The sequence below is a fragment of the Chenopodium album genome, chromosome 2, assembly GCF_948465745.1.
Source record: "Chenopodium album chromosome 2, dcCheAlbu1.1, whole genome shotgun sequence".
NCBI classification, from domain to species: domain Eukaryota; kingdom Viridiplantae; phylum Streptophyta; class Magnoliopsida; order Caryophyllales; family Amaranthaceae; genus Chenopodium; species Chenopodium album.
The window spans coordinates 7,033,928-7,053,687 of record NC_137835.1 but is presented as its reverse complement, the minus strand read 5'-3'; the positions used below and the strand labels follow the sequence as shown (position 1 = coordinate 7,053,687).

The following is a 19,760-nucleotide window of genomic DNA, read 5'->3' as shown; positions in this document are numbered from 1 at the left end:
TAATCAATTAAAGTACTTACTTGGATGCCTCGTACCTCTTTCTAATTACAAAATACACACGTTAGTAACTTCAAGGAAAATAATAAATAAAACAATCAAATTAAATAATTGAAAGAGAGATTTGGGACCAAACCCTCAGAAATTAAAACCTTTCACGTCTAGGGCGAAGGCAACTTCGAATATGGCTAGGTGTATCAAGATCTTGCGAATGCGGAATTTTGTATTAAAAAGCAAAGAAGAAAGAATGCATGAATGTTATTGAAAATTGATGAACGATAATTGTAGATGAATGAATATGGACAATCTGTGAATCTTCCTCTCTGAAACCGGAGTTTTGATACGATATTTATAGAGAAAATCATCCAAAAAAGATAATTTATCCAAACAGAGTCTGAAGACCACAAAAACACCTTGGCGCCAGCCCTGGCTCATTGGCGCCAGGACAAATGGCTAGCGCCAGGCGCCAATGCTGGCGTCTGGCGCCAATCCTGATTCCAGGCGCCAAGGCCTGGGGTTGGACGCCAATTTGGATTTCAACGCGTTTTCGAAAAACTGATAAACTTGCCGTACTGGAAGATAAAATAATATAATTTCAATCGAAAATGCTATTTGATCTAATTAAAACTCTGAAGAATCCTAATTGAATTAAGAATGATAAGACCTTCTAGAATGTTCTAGAAGACCAAAACCATTCCTAAATACATTAGGAATGATAAATCATATTAGGCCCTCCCCTAGATCATTGGGCCGTACTTAAAGCTCAAACCGGGCCCAGTTCAGTAAATTGGCCATAAATTCCTCAATATTCATCGGAATTGGGCTTATAATATATCGTTGGAAAGGTCTTTGCAAACCCCATCCAACTACACCACTATTGGACCCATATCATGGACCAACCAAACTGGATTGGCTGTTTTCTCAAAATAAAGTTTTCAAAAACAGAGAGAAGAGAAAAGAAATAAAACTTTCCGCAACACTAGACCTTTCCACACTTTCGTTTCATTCGATTACGATTCGACGTGAAAGGTACTCATCACTGGGTTTGGTTTTGGGGAGACACAAATGGGTGTCTACAACCGGCAATCTTCCTCAAACACATCATGCCATCCTTCACCAAACTCCTAGTGTAGTGATAGCGTCTCTTGATGTGTTTAGTGCGATAATGAAACATAGGATTCTTAGCCAATTGAACCTCACTTTGGCTATCACTATACAACGCACAAACATCTTGTTTCATGCCCATTTCCTCAAGAAAACCCTTCAACCATTCCATCTCTTTTCCCGCTTCCGACATAGCCACATACTCGGCTTCCGTCGTAGACATAGAGACACACTTTTGGAGCTTGCTCATCCAAATAATGGTCGTACCACCAATAGTGTACACATACCCCGAAGTGCTTTTGCTTGAATCATAACATCCACCAAAATCGGCATCAACAAAACCTTCCAAAACAACTCCATTTCTTCCAAAGCAAAGAGCCATAATTGAAGTACCCAACAAATACCTCAATAGCCACTTCACGGCTTCCCAATGTCTCTCACCCAGATTTGACATGAACCTACTCACAACTCCCACTGCGTGAGCAATATCGGGCCTCGTGCAAATCATAGCATACGTCATACTACCAACGACCGAAGCATAAGGAACAATGGCCATTTTATCCTTCTCTTCCCTTGTCTTTGGGCAATCCTCCTTTGTCAACTTGAGCTCACTTGAAAGAGGTGAGCTTCGAGGCTTAGCATCCATCATGTTAAATCTTTTTAGCACCTTCTTGATATACTCCTCTTGAGATAACTTCAACACACCTGTTGAGCTATCTCTAGAAATTCTCATGCCAAGTATTTGCTTGGCCTCACCCAAGTCTTTCATCTCAAATCTTCTAGACAACTTCTTTTTCAAGCCATTGACAATTTGCATACTAGTTCCCGCAATCAACATATCATCAACATACAAAAGTAAATAGATATAGCCATTGTCATACCTTTGAAAGTAGCAACAATGATCACCTTCCGCTCTCACGAAACCATTGCCTAGCATGAAATTGTCAAACTTCTTGTACCATTGTCTCGGATCTTGTTTCAACCCATATAGACTCCGTTTGAGTTTGCACACCAAGTTCTCTTGACCCGGAACTTGAAACCCTTCCGGTTGCTTCATGTAGATTTCCTCCTCCAAATCACCATATAAAAACGCGGTTTTTACATCCATTTGCTCAAGAAATAAGTTCTCCGAAACCACTATAGCCAACAAGATTCTTATAGTGGTCAACTTCACAACCGGAGCAAATATCTCATGATAATCAATGCCCTCCTTTTGTGAAAAACCTTTCACCACAAGTCTTGCCTTGTACCGAATTGTACCATCCGGTTCTTCTTTTTTTCGAAATATCCACTTGCACAAAAGTGCTCTCTTGCCCTTAGGCAATTCTACCAACACCCAAGTGTTGTTCTTCTCCAATGAAGACATCTCATCTTCCATTGCTTGCTCCCACTTCAACGAGTCACCCATGCCCATTGCCTCTTGATAACATTCCGGTTCACCGGAATCCGTCAACAACAAATAATGCAAGGATGGAGAATATCGGTTAGGTGGCTTGATTGGTCTTGATGATCTTCTCACCGTTGGTGGTGTAGAAAGCTCTCCTTGAACCACAACGGGCTCACCCATAACTACTCGTTCATCCGTCTCGAAATGATCATCATCATCCGAATCACTAGAATCCGAATCCACCGGGACGTGAGCACCATGTTGAGGAGATGCTTGTTGAATTGGCACCTCAACTTCTACTTGTTCAACCTCCTTGCCACTTTTAACTTCACCATCTAGCTCAACATATTTCCACTCATCTCCTATTGATTCTCTCTCCACGGATTTTCCACCAAAGTTGTCCTTATACAAAGAACTCTCATCAAAAGTGATGTCACAATGCCTAACAATCTTTCGATTCTTAGGATCCCACAATCTATAACCGTATTTCTCACATCCATACCCGATGAAGTAACATTTGATGGCCTTTGGGTCTAGCTTATCTCTCTTCTCGGATTGCAAATAGGCCACACAACCAAAGGTCTTCAAGTGAGTGTAGGACACCTCCTTACCACTCCACTTCTCCTCCGGTATCTTGAAATCCAAGGGCACCGAAGGTCCACGGTTTATCAAGTAAGCCGCGGTACTAACGGCATCCGCCCAAAAACATTTTGGGAGGCCCGCAAACAACCTCATACACCTTGCCCTCTCAAGTAAAGTCCTATTCATCCGCTCCGCTACCCCGTTTTGGCGAGGTTTACCGGGAATGGTCCTCTCCAAAACAATGCCATGCTCCTTACAAATGTTTTTGTAAGCTTCCAACTCATACTCTCCTCCATTGTCGAACTTTATTGCCTTAATCTTCTTGCCCAAAATATTTTCAACCTCCGCCTTCCAAGTCTTGAACTTCTCATTCACTTCCGACTTGTGCTTCATGAAATATACCCATACTTTCCGGGTTGAATCATCAATGAAAGTGACAAAATAGTGAGAACCACCAAGGGACTTGATGGGGTATGGGCCCCAAACATTCGTGTGCACAAGTTCTAGCTTCTCCTTCTTCAAGGACCATTTGGTTTTTGTGAAAAACAGTACACCTTCTTTTGCTTCCCAAAAACACATGTCTCACAAAATTGCATGTCGATTGATTTCAAACCCGACAACTTACCCTTTGAAGCTAGCAATTTCATCCCTTTCTCACTCATGTGACCAAGCCGAGTATGCCAAAGCTTAGTCTCATCATTTGCGGTTGTAGCAATCATGCTTGTACACCCTAAGGTAGTGTACAAAGTGCCGGTCTTCGTGCCCCGAGCCACCACCATAGCTCCCTTTGACACCTTCCAAGTACCTTCACCAAACATGGTTCTAAAACCGCTTGAGTCTAGTTGACCCACCGAAATCAAATTCTTCCTTAGCTTAGGTATGTACCTAACATCTTCAAGCTTCCATGAGCTCCCACTTGAAGTCTTGATCATAACATCTCCCTTCCCCACAATATCCAACGGTTCATCATCCGTAAGGTACATCTTTCCAAACTTACCACTCTTGAAGTTTTGGAAAATCTCCTTACATGGAGAAGAATGAAATGAAGCTCCTGAATCAAGGATCCAAGACTTAATGGGACTATCAACGCTCAAGATCAATGCATCACCAAGTTCATCACTTGATGCCAAGCTAACCGATGAACTAGCATCATCGTGGTTCTTGTGGTTTGAACCACCCTTCTTCTTGGGATTAGGACAATCCCTCTTAGTATGTCCCTTCACACCACAACCCCAACACACAATGTTCACCTTTCCTTTCGATTTACTCCTCCCTCTAGACTTCGATCTTCCCTTTTGCGCACCTCTTTAATTTGTTGTCTTCCACGTCCCCTACCTTCGCTAGAATATGCACCACCCGATGACTCACCCGAGTTCTTCCTTCTCAAGCTCTCACTCAAGATTAAGTCCCTCACATCATCACATTTCAACTTCGTATTCCCGGAGGAGTTGCTAATGTCGGCTACAAAGGTATCCCAACTCCTAGGCAACGATGACAACAAAATCAAGGCCTTCACTTCATCATTAAATTTTATCTCAACCGAAGCTAGTTGAGAAATTATCGAATTGAATTCATTTATGTGTTCCGGGGCGGAACCACCATCATTCATCTCAATTTCAAACAAACGACGCATCAAGAACACCTTGTTCATAGCCGATGGTTTCTCATACATATTGGTCAATGCTTTGATCACACCGACCGTCGTTGTCACATCTTTGACATTGTAAGCAACACTCTTTGCCAATGTCAACCTAATCACTCCAAGAGCTTGTCTATCCAATATTTTCCACTCTTCTTCCTTCATACCCGATGGTTTACTCGAAAGAGGCAACAATAGGTTCTTTTGATACAAATAGTCCTCCATTTGCATCTTCCAAAACTCAAAGTCCTTCCCATCAAACTTCTCAATTTTTAACTTGCCTTCCTCCATTGCATATCAAACACACAAAGTTCACAATAGGTTTTCAACAACAAAGAATGCAACGTGACACCCTAGATTCAATCTTTGAATACCTAAAGACCCAAACTTTGTAACTCAATCACAAATTCAAGTTTAACACAACCCAAAATCACTAAAACACCAAAGATTCAATTTTGGCTCTGATACCAATTGAAAGGATTAAGGGCTCAAACTAATTGCAATCAACCCACAACAATGAAGAACATGCAAGCACAAGAACTAAGAACAACCATGAAGAAATTAAAGCAAATAAAAGGGAGACAAAGTTACCGTGGGAAAACCCGAGAACCGGGAGAAAAAACCCACCTTGCACTATGGAGTAGTATTGATGATGAATGAATCAAGATTACAAGCATGAATTGTATAGAATTCCAATGCTCCTCACAAAACCTCTCATAAACCCTCTCTTAGTGTTTAAAGTTTGTGAATGCTTGGAGAAGAAGTAAAACAAAACTATATATAGTCTAGGTAATAAACGGCAATCCAAGGGCTAGCAATTAATCAAGTAACACGGGCTGAAATCGCACCGCAAAACAAGGTCGCAAAGAGGTTCGGCCGAACCAACCCAGGGTTCGGTCGAACTCAGGGTGGTTCGGCCGAACATGTAGTGGTTCGACCACTCCTCCACTTTTGCTAAAAACGCAAAAGTTTCTGTCTTGAGGTTCGACCGAACCTCGGTAATGCCAATGGAGGGTTCGGTCGAACTTCCTCTATCATGCTTACCATTGATTCTTCCTTATGCCTCCAAATATTAATGCATCTCCACACTAATCCTAACAGGAATGAAAATAACAGTAATTCTGAGCTGAATTCTGAAATTTTGAAAATATCATTAAAATACAAATCCTCAAAAAATTTCAAAAAGTCTATCGTGTTAAACTTTAATTTTACAAGAAGAAAATTTCAGATTTTAAGTATATCAAGCAAATAATGCAACCAGCTATATTTATAAATTATCAATTTTATTACCTTATCATTTTCTTACAAAAATAATTAATACTAGAATTTTCGGTTAATACAAAACAATACTCTTATGAGGAAATTTTCAAAAAAGAAAAATACTCCAAACATATTCGATCGTGGTGGCACAATTAAATCACAAGAAGAAAATTATACTAGCTAGTCCTAATCTTCTACTTACGGATTAATTAAACAAACGAATAGTTTATAGTACTAGAATTATATAAAACCATATTATTTCCATTGATTAATTCTCTTTGGGTTACTATAAATGACTTTTAGTTTCATACATTTTATAGATAGAAGCAACAACTGATTAAAATCGAAATCCATTAAAAGAAAATCCCATACAACTAAAGCAAAAAAATGGCAGGTGGAAAACTATACATAGAAATAGGGCTAGTAATGGTTCTAGGAATGATGTGCTTGTCGATACCATTAACAACCACAGCGGCATCAGCACCAGCACCCGATTCTGGTATGCTTGCCAAGACGCTACCTTGCTGGGATAAGATAGTACGGTGTGTAAACGCCACCTTCAACGAAACATCATTGTTGGACCTAACTGAGCCAACGTTCAATGCGAGTCACGTACTTTGTTGTTCGGTCATCCAGCAACAAGTGAAGGATGATAAACAGTGTTTCTGTCGCGGTGCTGATATCATTGTTGATTATGATAACTCGCATGTTTCAACCTTCAATCAAGTTTTGTCTATCTGCAATGTCACTAGTCCTCTTACTGCTTTGTGCTCAGGTATGTATGTTATTATTTGCATGCTTTTTTTTTTTTTTTTCATTTTGTCAACATAATATTCTGTCTACATACCTACCTTTTTAAAAGTTTGAGTTAACTCTTATGAATAGTGTTTGGATAATTATACCATCTCCTGTGCCATTATTGACGCTAATTGTCTTTTTTTTTTTTTTTTTTTTTTTTCAACTTTTAAAAATAGTGTACTTATATATATAATACTTCTAAAAATATTTGTTTATACAATTTCTTTCATTAATCCTACCAACAACTAAAGTTATAACATAATGTGAATCGAGAGACTCTCCTGACATGGTTAGCTATGACGCATATTGAATTTGTTAATTGTTATGTGTTTGTTAGCTTCATGCCTTCATCTTTCTTTTACGCAGAGTTACATTTTATGTTGCGTTGGTTTTTAGAATAAGTAATTAATGGATATGTACCTATAATAATTATATTATTGTTATTTTTACAGGTGCTTCTGGACAGAAGATTGGATGGGCTTTGCTACTCTCACTCTTATTCATCGTCAGCACAACTTTCACGTCGTCTTAAGGACATTTGCATGCAAATTAAATTCTTTCATCTCTTCCATGTCCTTCTATATTACTCTTCGTATGTAATACGGACTTAACTATATTCTTCAATTTTTTTCTTCAATTATGAAGATTGCTTATTGAGTGCGCGTTGGATTATATATCGATCTCTTTATAAATAATAAATTGTAACATTTTAATTGTAATTGTATTTGAATTATTGTTTCTCAATTTTTTGAACTTCAATTATTGTTGTATGTGTTAAGAATATTGGTCCTCCCCTCCATCAACTAACAAAATTACTTTAACTTATATTTGAATAAATGAAAAAATTGTCTGAAATAGTCTCACCTTTGGAACGTCCGCTAAAAATAATCTGACCTTTATACTCAATCTGCTTAAATTAATCCCAACCGGTTATATACCTTGTTATAACAAGTTACCATACACGTGACGACCTGTGATTGGTGAAATAAAATTAAAATAAATTACAATAAATAATAATATCAAATAAATAAATAAAACAAACGAAAAACGTAGAAAAAAATTAAAAAAAATAAAAAAAGGCCCAACCACCACCCTTGCCACTGCCAGCTCCCTCTCCCCCTACCAGTGGCCCGTCAACCGACGATTACTTCCTCCCCCGTTGCCGACGATCCTATCCCCTCCCTTTCCCCATTCCCGTCTCTAAACCCAACCCCCAACCCGAAAACCACCTAATTAAACGATACCCAAACTCGTTCGATCAGGGTGGTTTTGTGGGTTAAGTTTAGGGTTTAAAGGTGTTGTTTCTGGGTAGGAAACAGGGAGGGGGTCGATTCAGGTGGCGGACAAGGGGGACAAGGGGAGGAGCAGTTTCTGATAGGGGAAAGGGGAATATTTGTTGGATTGTCGGGGTGGATCCCGTTGAGGTGGGGGGGGAGCGAAAATAGGTCAAAGGGAGGGTAGGGTGTCGATTCAGGTGTGGGGAGGGGGCAATTTCCGATGGGGGTAATGGGGGAAATGGGTGGTGTTGGGGTAAAGGGAGGGGAAACCGACCGGGATGGAGGTGATCGTCGGCGTCGGCTGCTGGTAGGGGCTGGTAGTGGTTGTGGGGAAGGGGGGCTGGGCTTTTTTTTTCGCTAAATGTGCATAATATTAATTCGAAATTGAAGGTGAAGTTCAAAGCCCAACCGCCGCAGCTCCTATGATGCCACCTTCAGGTAATCTAGATTATTCTTGATTTACTTAAGTGTGTTTTATTGTTTGTTAATTAGCTTTTTCATTTTTTTAACAAGATTAAAGTGTAATAATATAATCGTAGGTGATGATTCTTGAGATGAACAGGTGCTTCCAACAAAACCGCTATGAAGTATCATTTTGTAGCTTCTTGGTTCTTATCAGTTATCAGACATCAATGAATTATATACTGTTATACATTGTATTATATTATATTTTTTCTTCTTATTTTTTATTTTTTACTTTGAGTGCACTACCCTGTACATGAATAAAATGTTTGGACATCCTTATAAATAAAAGTAATGCATGTACTTTATTTATTTTTCTTATAATTTTATTTAATTTCTTTGGATATGCCAGTACCACACTACCATTCTATATCCATGCATTTTAGCGAGTGTTATTTTACAAACAACATTTCATTCAAGGTCAATTTATAATTTTATATACTTGGTTCGTCATCATTACCAAGTCCATTTACCCAGTCCATTTACCCTCGTATAGATATTAACACAAACTTTTAGAAAAGGCGAGTTAGTTTACGGGTTGCACACAAGAAATTGATCCAAAGAGTTATATGTAGTCAACCTCCAATGGCATATACTAACACATGATAAACTTGTATTTCATATGGCTAACACTTGACGGACTAAATTCATTTTTAGTTGTCATTGCACATTTGACTATTAATAATTTATTGCATGTTTTCAAATGACATTTTTTTTTTTAAAAGGGGAGTTTTCAATAAATTCAACATACATAAAAAGTCATTACAGTCAAGGGTGTTTAAAAACCTATTTAGACTGAATAAGAAAAAATGAACTGGACCAACCCTAATTTGGATTGGTTATCGATGTGTCAAAAATGAATTTTTTTCAGTTTTTGGTCCAATCCGGTTCAAAGCCCTTCAAAAGCTGATCTTATACATTTTTTTTCTTAAAATTATGCATAAAATCTTTTTAATATTCTTAATCAGTTACAAAAACTTTAATTTTTTTTGAGTTTTTTTTAATTACTTACAAATAAAAAAGACATTAAAATTGGTTTTCTATTATTTTATTATTTTGTCAAGCCTGTCTTGCCAGTCTTGGTCAATTTCATTAACCCTCTCTGCTTCTTCAGAATGCATTATTAAAAAATTTAGCTTTTTATATAAGCATATATATATCAAAACCGGCAGTCGTCCAAATTAATTTGGTCCCAATTTAATCGATCCAATCTTCAATTTTTGAAAATTTATTTTCTGCCTTAGCTTCAATCCGGTCTAAAACCGGTAAACAATTATTTTTATCCACAAGTAAATCATAAGGCATGTTAAAAAATACATACTATCTACAGAGTATACGCTATGGACTCAACTTGCAACAAACGCAAATTAAAGTCAAGTGACGACACATGTATAGTACTTTATTATTGTTGCTATATTCCAAAACGATTTTTATTTCCATTAATAAGTGACTCATGAGTTCATAAATATTTTCTAAAATATTGAGTCAAACTGATTTTTCAATGATCCGTAATAATTTATCGCGCTACTAGTTTTTCAATTCGAACCAAAATCTTCTAAATAGATTAATAGTCAAACTGATAAGTATATAGGTTAAAATTTCCAAACATTTTGTTGTGTTTTGTTATTATACTTTGTGAACCTTTTTTTTTTAAAAAATAATCAAGCCTATAAGGAAAAAAAAAGGTCACCATATGATAGCTTGAGGTACTAATATTTTTTTCTCTCCATATATCTTGCATGCAAAATATAATAAATTGTTAAAATCAATACAAAATAGTAATCAAACTTGTATTCTTAGTATGTACTAGAAGAAGTTTATTTAAGATATATATAATCATGTACGTACAAATGACGGATTTATTGAGGAATAGTTCTTGATCGATGTCATTACATAGAATAAGTCATCAATAAATTAATTAATATATGGATAAATTAGTTTGCTTGGAAGCTAAGAAAGTTTCAAACTTTCAATTCAACAAAAACGGCATAATTTGATTTACGGAATAGTTTTTTATATGCCTTGTATAAATAACCAACACATGCATACATAGTCCATAGTCGACTATATACAGCGAAAAATATAAATTTTGAAAACAAGTAAAAGAGAAGGGAAATCAAAGAAATTAAAACACGTAAAAATGAAGGTGGTTGCATTAATAATAGTATTGTTATCTATACAGTTTATGCCTTCATTAACACAAGAAGGCCCAGCTCCGAACCCCGAAGTGTTATCTCCGGCCCCTACACCGTTAGGTAACTCACTCTTTCCTTTTTCCGGTACAAGTTTAATACTCCATACTTCATACTTCTATTATATTATTAATTGATTTTCAATATGTTTTGAATTTTTCATTACAATAGAGAAAACATCGTATGCATGGAGATAATAAATAATAAGTAGTTATTGAATTATTTTCCTTGCTCCTTTTGCCTTTATTTTAGCCTTAATTTGTTGGTAAAATTTAACGTACATACGTTTAGATTATCTAATTTACTGTTATTGTACGTGTGTTAACCCTCACTAGATCTAGGAGGCTGCTGGGATGGCATCTCTACTTGCTGGATTGATCATGTCAACAATAGCCAGTCATTGCCACAATACGATCCATTGAGCGCGTCGTTTAATATGACAGATTTCTTTTGCTGCTCTCTCATTCAAGAAACCGCAAGCACTGAGAAACCATGCTTTTGTAGCATCAGCTCATATCTTAACCAAAATCCCGCTGTATCTCCCAGTTTTGTCCAGATTTTTACTACGTGCGGCGTTGTCACCTCAATTCCTGCACTTGACGACTTTTGCCTTGGTAATACGAACTGTTAATTAATACTTGTTCTTCTGAATTTATTTGTCACGTTGTTAAGTTTGTTCAAATCTAAGTAATCAACTTACACTATCATCATAAACTATAAATTTGGGAAAAATGAAGTACGTATATATGTTTTCAATCAACGAATAAACAATAATTCAAGTATATACAGAGTAGTAAAAGATATGCAAGCAATTCTGTATTTTAAATGCCAGTGCTAACTTGATCACCCAAAATTTAACATTTTAAAAAGGATTAAAATGTTTTATTAGAGTATAATTGATAATAAATGCCTCATGTAAGGACAACTTGTTGAATGCCCTTAAAAAAAAAAAGAAAAAAAAAAAGGAAAATTGGTAGAAATATTTACCATTTCCTTTGTAAGATGTGATTAGCTTTCTCTATTTTAATTGTTATCAGTGTGAGATAAAACCTAAAAGAAAGTTTCGTCCCAAAATCATATAATAACTTGAAGAGTATGTAGCCTCTTAACCAAATATAAAGGTTGATTATCTCTTTTTTCATGTGATTAGAGACTTAGATCATGTTTGTAAGAGTATTTTTAGGGTTGGAAATGGATTCATTAAACCATTACCATTACCAAGTGTTTGGTTAGAAAAGTTGGTAACAATTAGCATTACACAAGGGTAATGGTTTCCACCCATTTGTTACCTCCTAAAAGCTAAGGTAAAAAATACTCTTACCCTCCTCAAACAAAAATAAAGAGAGTGAGGTTTAAGTGATTTATTTCCATGTTTAAACCAAACAAATGAAAAGATAATGGTTAATTAAGTTATTCTTTTCCTTCTCCTTATTTATTTCTTTTCCACTCCATTTTCACTTTTCATACCAAACGCACCTTTAATTAGAGCATATCCCAACATATTTTAACCCTGTGCTTCCAATCTTTTAATTTCTATTACTGGCAAATTCAATCGAGGATGCCCCAGTTTCTCAGGGTGAGAAACAAATTTTGTTTCTCACATGGCATTTTCGTAAATAAACTAATAACTTTATGGAAAAATTGCTAAAAATAATACAACCTTTGGCCCATTCTTTTTTAATAATACAACCTTTGGATTACTTTGTAATAATACAACCTTTATGGGGTATTCATTTTAAACAAGATAAAATCAATTTTTCGGCGGACTTTGAGGCAAAGAAAGGGAACGGATGAGTTTTTGGTGGTGGGGATGAGGAAGGATGGAATATCCCCTCTCCTTCTCCCACCTCAAAACTCACCGAAAATTCGATTTTATCTTGTTTAAAATCAACACCCCCTTAAGGTTGTATTATTACAAAATAATCAAAAGGTTGTATTATTAAAAAAGAATGGGACAAAGGTTGATTTTGTGAAAAACTACCTATTATAGTCCAGAATTTGCGAGAAACTACCTATTAAAAAAAATGTTGTAATTGACTACCTAATTTTCGAAAAATGTTGTAATTTACTACCTTATGTCGGATTATGAAGGAGTTTGACCAAAGTTCTCCGGTGTTGACTTGGTCACGTGACCATCACGTGACACTTAATGACCCTTTTCTTTCACCAAGTGTCACGTGACCAAGTCAACGCCAGAGAATTTTGGTCAAACTCATTCATAATCCGGCGTAAAGGTAGTAAATTACAACATTTTTAAAAAATTAGGTAGTCAATTACAACATTTTTTTTAATAGGTAGTTTCTCGCAAATTCTGGATTATAATAGGTAGTTTTTCACAAAATTTCCTATTATTTTTAGCAATTTTTCCTAACTTTATTCAACTTTATTTAATTGTGGAGCCCACAATAATGAAAAAGTTGTTGATTTATTCACGAAAATGCCATTATGAGAAATAGGGAATTTCCCAATTCAATCTTATGAATAGTAATTCTTACACCCTCAGCTCCTTCTCAAGCGATAATTATTTCCTTTTGTTGATAAGTATAAATTATTGATCAAGTATATTACAAGTTTACATACTCCGTTCTTAAAATTAATAGTACTTAGACTGTAACACTATTCATCATATTTTTAACATTGACTAGGGTTTGTTCATATTTACCGAACTGAGCTGAACTGATTGGAGTTGAACTGATTGGAGTGGAACTGAACTGAACTGAATAGAGTTGAAATGAATATTTTATGAGAGAAGGAAATAAGGAGTTGAACTGAATTAAATTGCTTGGAGTTGAGCTAAACTGAACTGAAATTACGCCGAAATAACAGGCCCTACAAAGTATTTAATGAAATAATTTATATATAATTTTTTTTTAATAAAAAATAATTTATTGTGTTGAATTAGTCCTCTCAAATCAAAATCAAATGTTATTGTGTTGAATTGGTCTCAAATCTCTGAATGTACTAAATATTTTCAAATATGAACGAATTAATTGTTAATAATACTTAATGATCACATTATTCACATATTTATGAGGTAAACCTTGTGCATTATCATTTTACACGTGTGTCAGTCAAGTTGTTGCAAGAAATTATGAACAGGGAGATAATTAATTACTACTAATTTTGTGAAAAGTTGTTGAAATAATTCAAATAAGTTGTCTATTCAAATTTAGTTTTGAGGATGCTTATATATGAAGCATTAAATTAAGTAATCAATTTTCTCTCATCCTTAAAAATGCAGGTGAAGCTTTAAGCCCTGTCGCAGCTCCAACGATGTCACCGGGTAATTGCCTTTTTTCCCAATTGAATTTTTTTAGAATGGATAAACTTATATTTCCTCCATCCCAAAATATTGTATGGTTTTTGAGACGTACTCTTCGAAATGTTTTAACATTAAACTGGCATAGTTGAATAAAATAATAATGGTAGTTACAACTAATTGTACAAGCATTACGTACATCAATGGTACGAAATGTTGCAAACTATATTGAGTTAAATTTTAACAAATTATTCTGTTTACAATTGCAGGTAATTCTTAAGATTAATACCGTCATACGTAGTATTACGCTTCTCACAAGATGACAGGCCATTATCTTCTTATCTTTAATTTTTATGGAGTAAAATATATATGTATAATAAGGAACGTGCTATTTGACCTTCTAAGTTCTAAATAAAGATTTCTGTATTTGTTTGTGTAATAATTTTCATTTTGTATTATTTATTTCGCAATTATATAATTATAGAAATGACGACCTTGCTACTAAATATACTCCCTTAACTCGATCTAATTCTAGAAGTTTGACTCACTTAGCTTGTCATTTACACTCCATTTGCCTCTTTACAACAAATATATCATTCAACTTTATATTACTAACAAATTATAAAAATTTAAAAGTATGAAAAGACAAATTTAATAAGATCGGCCCAATCAAGAAATAAGACTACTACACCTTTTTTTCATATACATCATAATACTACGTATATGTTAAAGTTATTTTATTTTATTTTGACTACATATATATAATAATCGTAAGGGTATCAAAGTTGTACATTTTTTAGTAGGCTAAGCTACTATATATACAATACTTTGTACGTAGTACAAATGAGAGTTTGTATCATTTTTTCACTCAAATTTTATTATCATCTCTAGCTAATTCTCAACTGTACAACGATAGATTTTAAAAAAATATTCACTAAGAAAATGACTAAATTGAATTGAATGAGTCTACTATACGAGCTATCTACCGCCTTCCACGAATAAGAGCTTGTATAATATAAGTCATCCAATGTTGAGTCATGGCCGGTCGCGATCCATATCATCTTACGTATATGCTCCTAAGGAATTGGCTGGCTCCTTTCTTGCTTGAGCTAGCATATACATATAATAAACTTATGACGAAGAAGCATGTATCATGTTCATGAAGAAAGCCGGTGAAATACTAGTATTATACAAAACTAATGGCCGGCACATACCACGGTATATCTACGTGAGCCACACTATCATATAATTCGTACGTTCGTAGCATTTTTCGTTAATCAAGTTCAATCCACTCCTAATGTGTCCCTAAACTTAAATACTCCATATAATTAAATATACGACGATATATATATAAGCCTCATATACAAAACATACGTTAAAAATTCATATCATATAGAGAGAAAGATGAAAACATACGTAGGAACGGAAATGGTTATTATGATGGCGGGAATTGTATTGTTCATGTCAATGCAATTTATGCCCTCATTAGCACAACGAAATACTCCGTTTTGCTGGGACAGGATCCAGACTTGCCGTCGAGGAGCCGAGACACCGATGGAATTCCAGCAGGTGTGTTGCCCTGTGGTATTACAAATAGTATCGAATGAGATGCCGTGTTTCTGCAGCATCAAGTCTAGTCTTAATGCGACCGATGTTGATAGCATCTCTATGCTTCTCACCGTATGCAATGTTACTGCTTCTTATAACAAAATTTGCCCTGGTGGTATGTTTTCCTACTATTCTATTCTTTTATGGAGTAACTATTTTATGCCATCTTGGTTATTTTTTTTTACAACTAATTAGGTTTCAACCAAGTAACGTTTGCTAAGAAGTTTAATTAAATATAAAGTAATTTAGATTTGCAGTTAAAATTGATAAATATATACTACCCTAGTGGTGTACTAACCCTGTTCTTTTATATTCTACTCACTTACTATAAATACACAATTTGAGAAATTGTTAAAATTGTAGACGTGCGGGTGTAAAGTAAGAGAGAATGTTAATAAATGTGCAATTGTTGTACAATAAAAGAGATAAAAATGTTTTTTTTTTTATTATTATTATTATTTTAAAATGGTGTATGCCATAAATAGAATTCAGGATAGTGAGTATGCTATAACTTAAAAGAACGGGTTAAAACAAAAAGTGGGTTACTTGAACAAAGAAATGGAGGGAGACAGACAGTATAATTAAGGATTTTTTTTCTTTTTTTTTTTTTTTTGGGACAATCTACAAAGGTTTTACATTTAGGAATATTAACATTATCCAGCATAATTAACAACACCCATTAGTACATGATTTGTCATGCATTCAACATATTTCTAAATCAAACATATCTATCATTAGTTTTGGAAATTAAATGAATTTTATTTTATTTTTATTTTTTTTTTTATTACAACTAACTTAGCAATTCTAAAATGAAGGTCCAAGTCCAAGCCCCCCGGGAACTCCATCAGCTCCACCTCTATCGACTACTCCAACACCTTCTGCTTCATCTCCAGGTATAATCTAACTAGTTTGAGTTTCCTATAATATTTTGCTTCTTTTTTTATAAAACAATTGAAAATAATGTAATTAAGTATAGGTTAATAAATCATGTAACTTTTGTTTTGAATTGAAGGTCCTAATTCAAGCCCCAATGTAACTCCTTTAGCCCCACCACCAGGTAATTCCTTAATTTATTTGATGACATATTAATTAATATTAACACATTCAATTTCATTAAAAAAATCTGTTTAAATCAGCTTTAACTCAATCATATATATTCATACTTATTAATATTGCATACAACTTTGGTTTGTTTTGAAGGTCCTAATTCTAGCCCTAGTGATACTCCTTCATCCCCAACACCAGCAGGTAATTTAACTCCGCTATTTCATCCACGACTAGTATCAAAATCGGCAAAATGTATTCATGTACTTTTATTATTGCGAATTGTGTGAGTAACCTACATTGACACAAGGAGAGTAATTTGATTATTTCATAAGTCTAAGGGGTGCGTTACTAATATTATTATTATTTGTCACATGTACGTAACTAGCATCAATTAAGTACTTATATAAGCAATCAATCTAATCTATAAAATTAAATTAAACTTCAAGGTGAAGCTCCAAGCCTTACTCCAACTCCAACGACAACACCTCTAGGTAATAATTTATTTTCTATTTTATTTGGGTTAGTTAATCCAATCCATAATATACACAGTAGAATATTATATTCAATTTTAGTTTATGGATTGGAGTATTTCCCATTTGGTATAAAGTGTTCAATACATTCACGGAGTATATATTTATATACATGTAGAACTTATTATAATATATGGACTATTAACAATTCATTTTAATTTCAAATTGAAATTGAAGGTGAAGGGCCAAGCACTGCTCCAAGTCCAATGAATTCACCTCTAGGTAATCTCCTAATACAAATATATATTCCCTATCTTTGTGTACGTACATTTTCAAGTTTGCCTTGTTTAAGCTTTATAATACGCGTATTAGCTATTAATCTTGAATTGTGATTTAATTAAAATGTCTAGGGTCAGCAGAAAGCCCGACTGCTTTGAGTCCGAATGGAAATACAACAGGTAATTTCTTACTCCCTCCGTCCCAAAAAGAACGACCCATTTGGCCAAAACTTTGTCCCAAAAAGAATGATCCATTTGCATTAAAACACCACCAATTTGCAACAATATTTGTGCAAAATTAGCTTCCCCATATAAAAATTTGATTTTCCATGTTATTTTATTACTTTCTCTCTCTATTTTTTTACAAACTCCATGTAAATTTATCTTTCCAATATACTTTTACTTCTTTTTACTTAACTTCCTTAATACCCGCGTAATCAACCCAAATGAGTCATTCTTTTTGGGAAGAAGGGAGTATCACGTAGTATAAATGCTTTTGGTCGTTGAGTTGATTCTTTGACATTTTCTTTTTCCAAAATCTCTATCGATTTTATGCATCATTGACAAAATTAACAAATTTAAATTTTGTAGAAACTGGTGCTTCTAACAAGATTGAGATGGTCGGTCCACTTTCTGCCCTACTTGTTCTCTCGACTTGTGTCCTGTTTTAGAAGATGAGGCGGATCAACATGTATTTTGGTCTTTTGCACAATAATATACTATCTACTTTGTATTTAATTTCTATCGGAAAATTCTTTTGGATTTTCTATTTAGTGTATCATTTGATGATATGTGAATTTATTTTGAGACTTATTCAACAATTATCACAGTTAAATAAAAAGATTATTTGATTTCAGCTGTATCATAGCACATCACAACCGTATTGTAAAGGACTTTGAACCTATGTTACTTCCTACCCTGAAGTTTTAGGCCGCAACTTGGTACATTTTGTGTGTGGTTGGTCATACCATGTGATCGCTTGTAAAACAACAAAGTATTCCTTATTACACTGATGCAAGCAATCCTTAAAACTTTGATCAAGAAGCTATTGTATCACTGACGAAGTAACCCATGTAACTCTAATCGAGTAACCCTTATTTTTTTTATGGTGTTTAAACCGGTTCACCCTTTGGCTAATCCGGATTCGGGGATCGGTTCTGGGTGGTTAGATTCCAATCTCTTCTCAATTGTTGTTGCAGGGGATCTAACACGGGTCCTCCCTAACAAGTGTAGTCTCAATCACCACTACACCAACGGCCTTTTAGTTAATAGAGTAGGATCTTTTAGCAAAATAGCTAATTTGACAAAAGTATTTACCAAAACGGCTAATTATAAAATTTAATTCCCAAACTAGCTAAATTTATTGATTTGAAAGGATATTATTTATTTTTTATATTCCTTTGAACCCGTTTAGTTCACTTTATGTTTTTTTTTTAATTTAAAAAGAATTATTTTTTTAATTTTGGTTTTATTTAAATTCTTAGGCCATAGTTTAAAATATCCCATTAATTTGAACAATAACAATCAACATAATATATATGCAACAATTCTCAATTTCTAAAAAAGTTACACAACACAAACAACCACTCAAAAAAAATGATCCAAACTTCCAATCAACAAAAGAAAAAAAAAATACAATTATTTTTTTTAACACGTAAAGATAGAAATAAATATATGTAAGTTTGATTTATCATGCACATTAAACAAAAATAAATAAAATAATTCATACTAGTCGACATTAACAAAGAGTATACAATTAGTAGACATGAATAAGATGAACAATACCTTAAAATCTCTTATCGTCGTATAAATTTGTGGTAGTCTTGATAGAATAATACTACTTGAAATTCCAAATTTTTGTGATTGATATAGATGAAAAACTAGTGTTTTTAATTTTTTTTTTATTTTTTATTTTTTTTTATCGAAGTTAGGGTTCTGGGAGTCTGCGACTGTTTATGTTGTTCGTAGTTTTGTATATTGCTTAAATTTTTCAACTTAAAAAATCTTTAAGTAAATAAAAATAAGACCAAAAAAACAAAGTTAAAAAATAAAATTAAAAAAAAGTGAACCAAACCGGTTCAAAGGAAATAAGAAATAGATAAATTCCTTCCAAGTTAATAAATTAGCTAGTTTGGGAATTAAAATTTTTAATTAGCCGTTTTGGTAAATACTTTTGTCAAACTAGCCGTTTTGGTAAAAGATCCTAATAGAGTAACCCCTATAATACTAACGAAATAATCTTAATGATAACTAGTCACACGGTGTGACTAGCCATATATAAAGATTTGTGATTTTTTTTTTTCATGGAATATGATAATTTATGTTATTGAAATCATTAACTCTTACTTTGTTCACCACAAAGGTTAAAATGGTAATGGGTTTTAGAAAAGAGGGAACACA

At 34.2% G+C, this 19,760-nt stretch overlaps 3 protein-coding genes across 3 annotated transcripts in view; 2 read left to right on the top strand and 1 right to left on the bottom strand.

Annotated features, from left to right (window-relative positions):
• The window catches only part of LOC145581464 (uncharacterized), a 74,485-nt gene that overhangs the window by 33,594 nt on the left and 21,131 nt on the right, over window positions 1–19,760 (bottom strand). The window lies entirely within an intron of this gene.
• On the top strand, window positions 10,569–14,278 carry LOC145581437 (uncharacterized). Its single transcript, XM_081638442.1, has 4 exons — window positions 10,569–10,761; window positions 11,034–11,312; window positions 13,940–13,981; window positions 14,227–14,278. Exons 1-4 carry the CDS (start codon window positions 10,647–10,649, stop codon window positions 14,235–14,237), a joined length of 447 nt encoding a protein of 148 aa, XP_081494568.1. The 5' UTR covers window positions 10,569–10,646; the 3' UTR covers window positions 14,238–14,278.
• Window positions 15,328–16,899, top strand: LOC145567567 (uncharacterized). The gene is made up of 4 exons (XM_081626880.1): window positions 15,328–15,680; window positions 16,381–16,458; window positions 16,578–16,622; window positions 16,766–16,899. Exons 1-4 carry the CDS (start codon window positions 15,362–15,364, stop codon window positions 16,897–16,899), a joined length of 576 nt encoding a protein of 191 aa, XP_081483006.1. The 5' UTR covers window positions 15,328–15,361.

Excerpts from the sequence above, each read along its gene's own strand:
- LOC145581437 (XM_081638442.1), top strand. The coding sequence starts at position 10,647 with ATGAAGGTGGTTGCATTAATAATAGTATTGTTATCTATACAGTTTATG. Across the intron at positions 10,762-11,033 it reads TCCGGCCCCTACACCGTTAG|ATCTAGGAGGCTGCTGGGAT; the intron begins GTAACTCACTCT and ends AACCCTCACTAG. Across the intron at positions 11,313-13,939 it reads ACTTGACGACTTTTGCCTTG|GTGAAGCTTTAAGCCCTGTC; the intron begins GTAATACGAACT and ends TTAAAAATGCAG.
- LOC145567567 (XM_081626880.1), top strand. The coding sequence starts at position 15,362 with ATGAAAACATACGTAGGAACGGAAATGGTTATTATGATGGCGGGAATT. Across the intron at positions 16,459-16,577 it reads ACCTTCTGCTTCATCTCCAG|GTCCTAATTCAAGCCCCAAT; the intron begins GTATAATCTAAC and ends TTTGAATTGAAG. Across the intron at positions 16,623-16,765 it reads TCCTTTAGCCCCACCACCAG|GTCCTAATTCTAGCCCTAGT; the intron begins GTAATTCCTTAA and ends TTTGTTTTGAAG.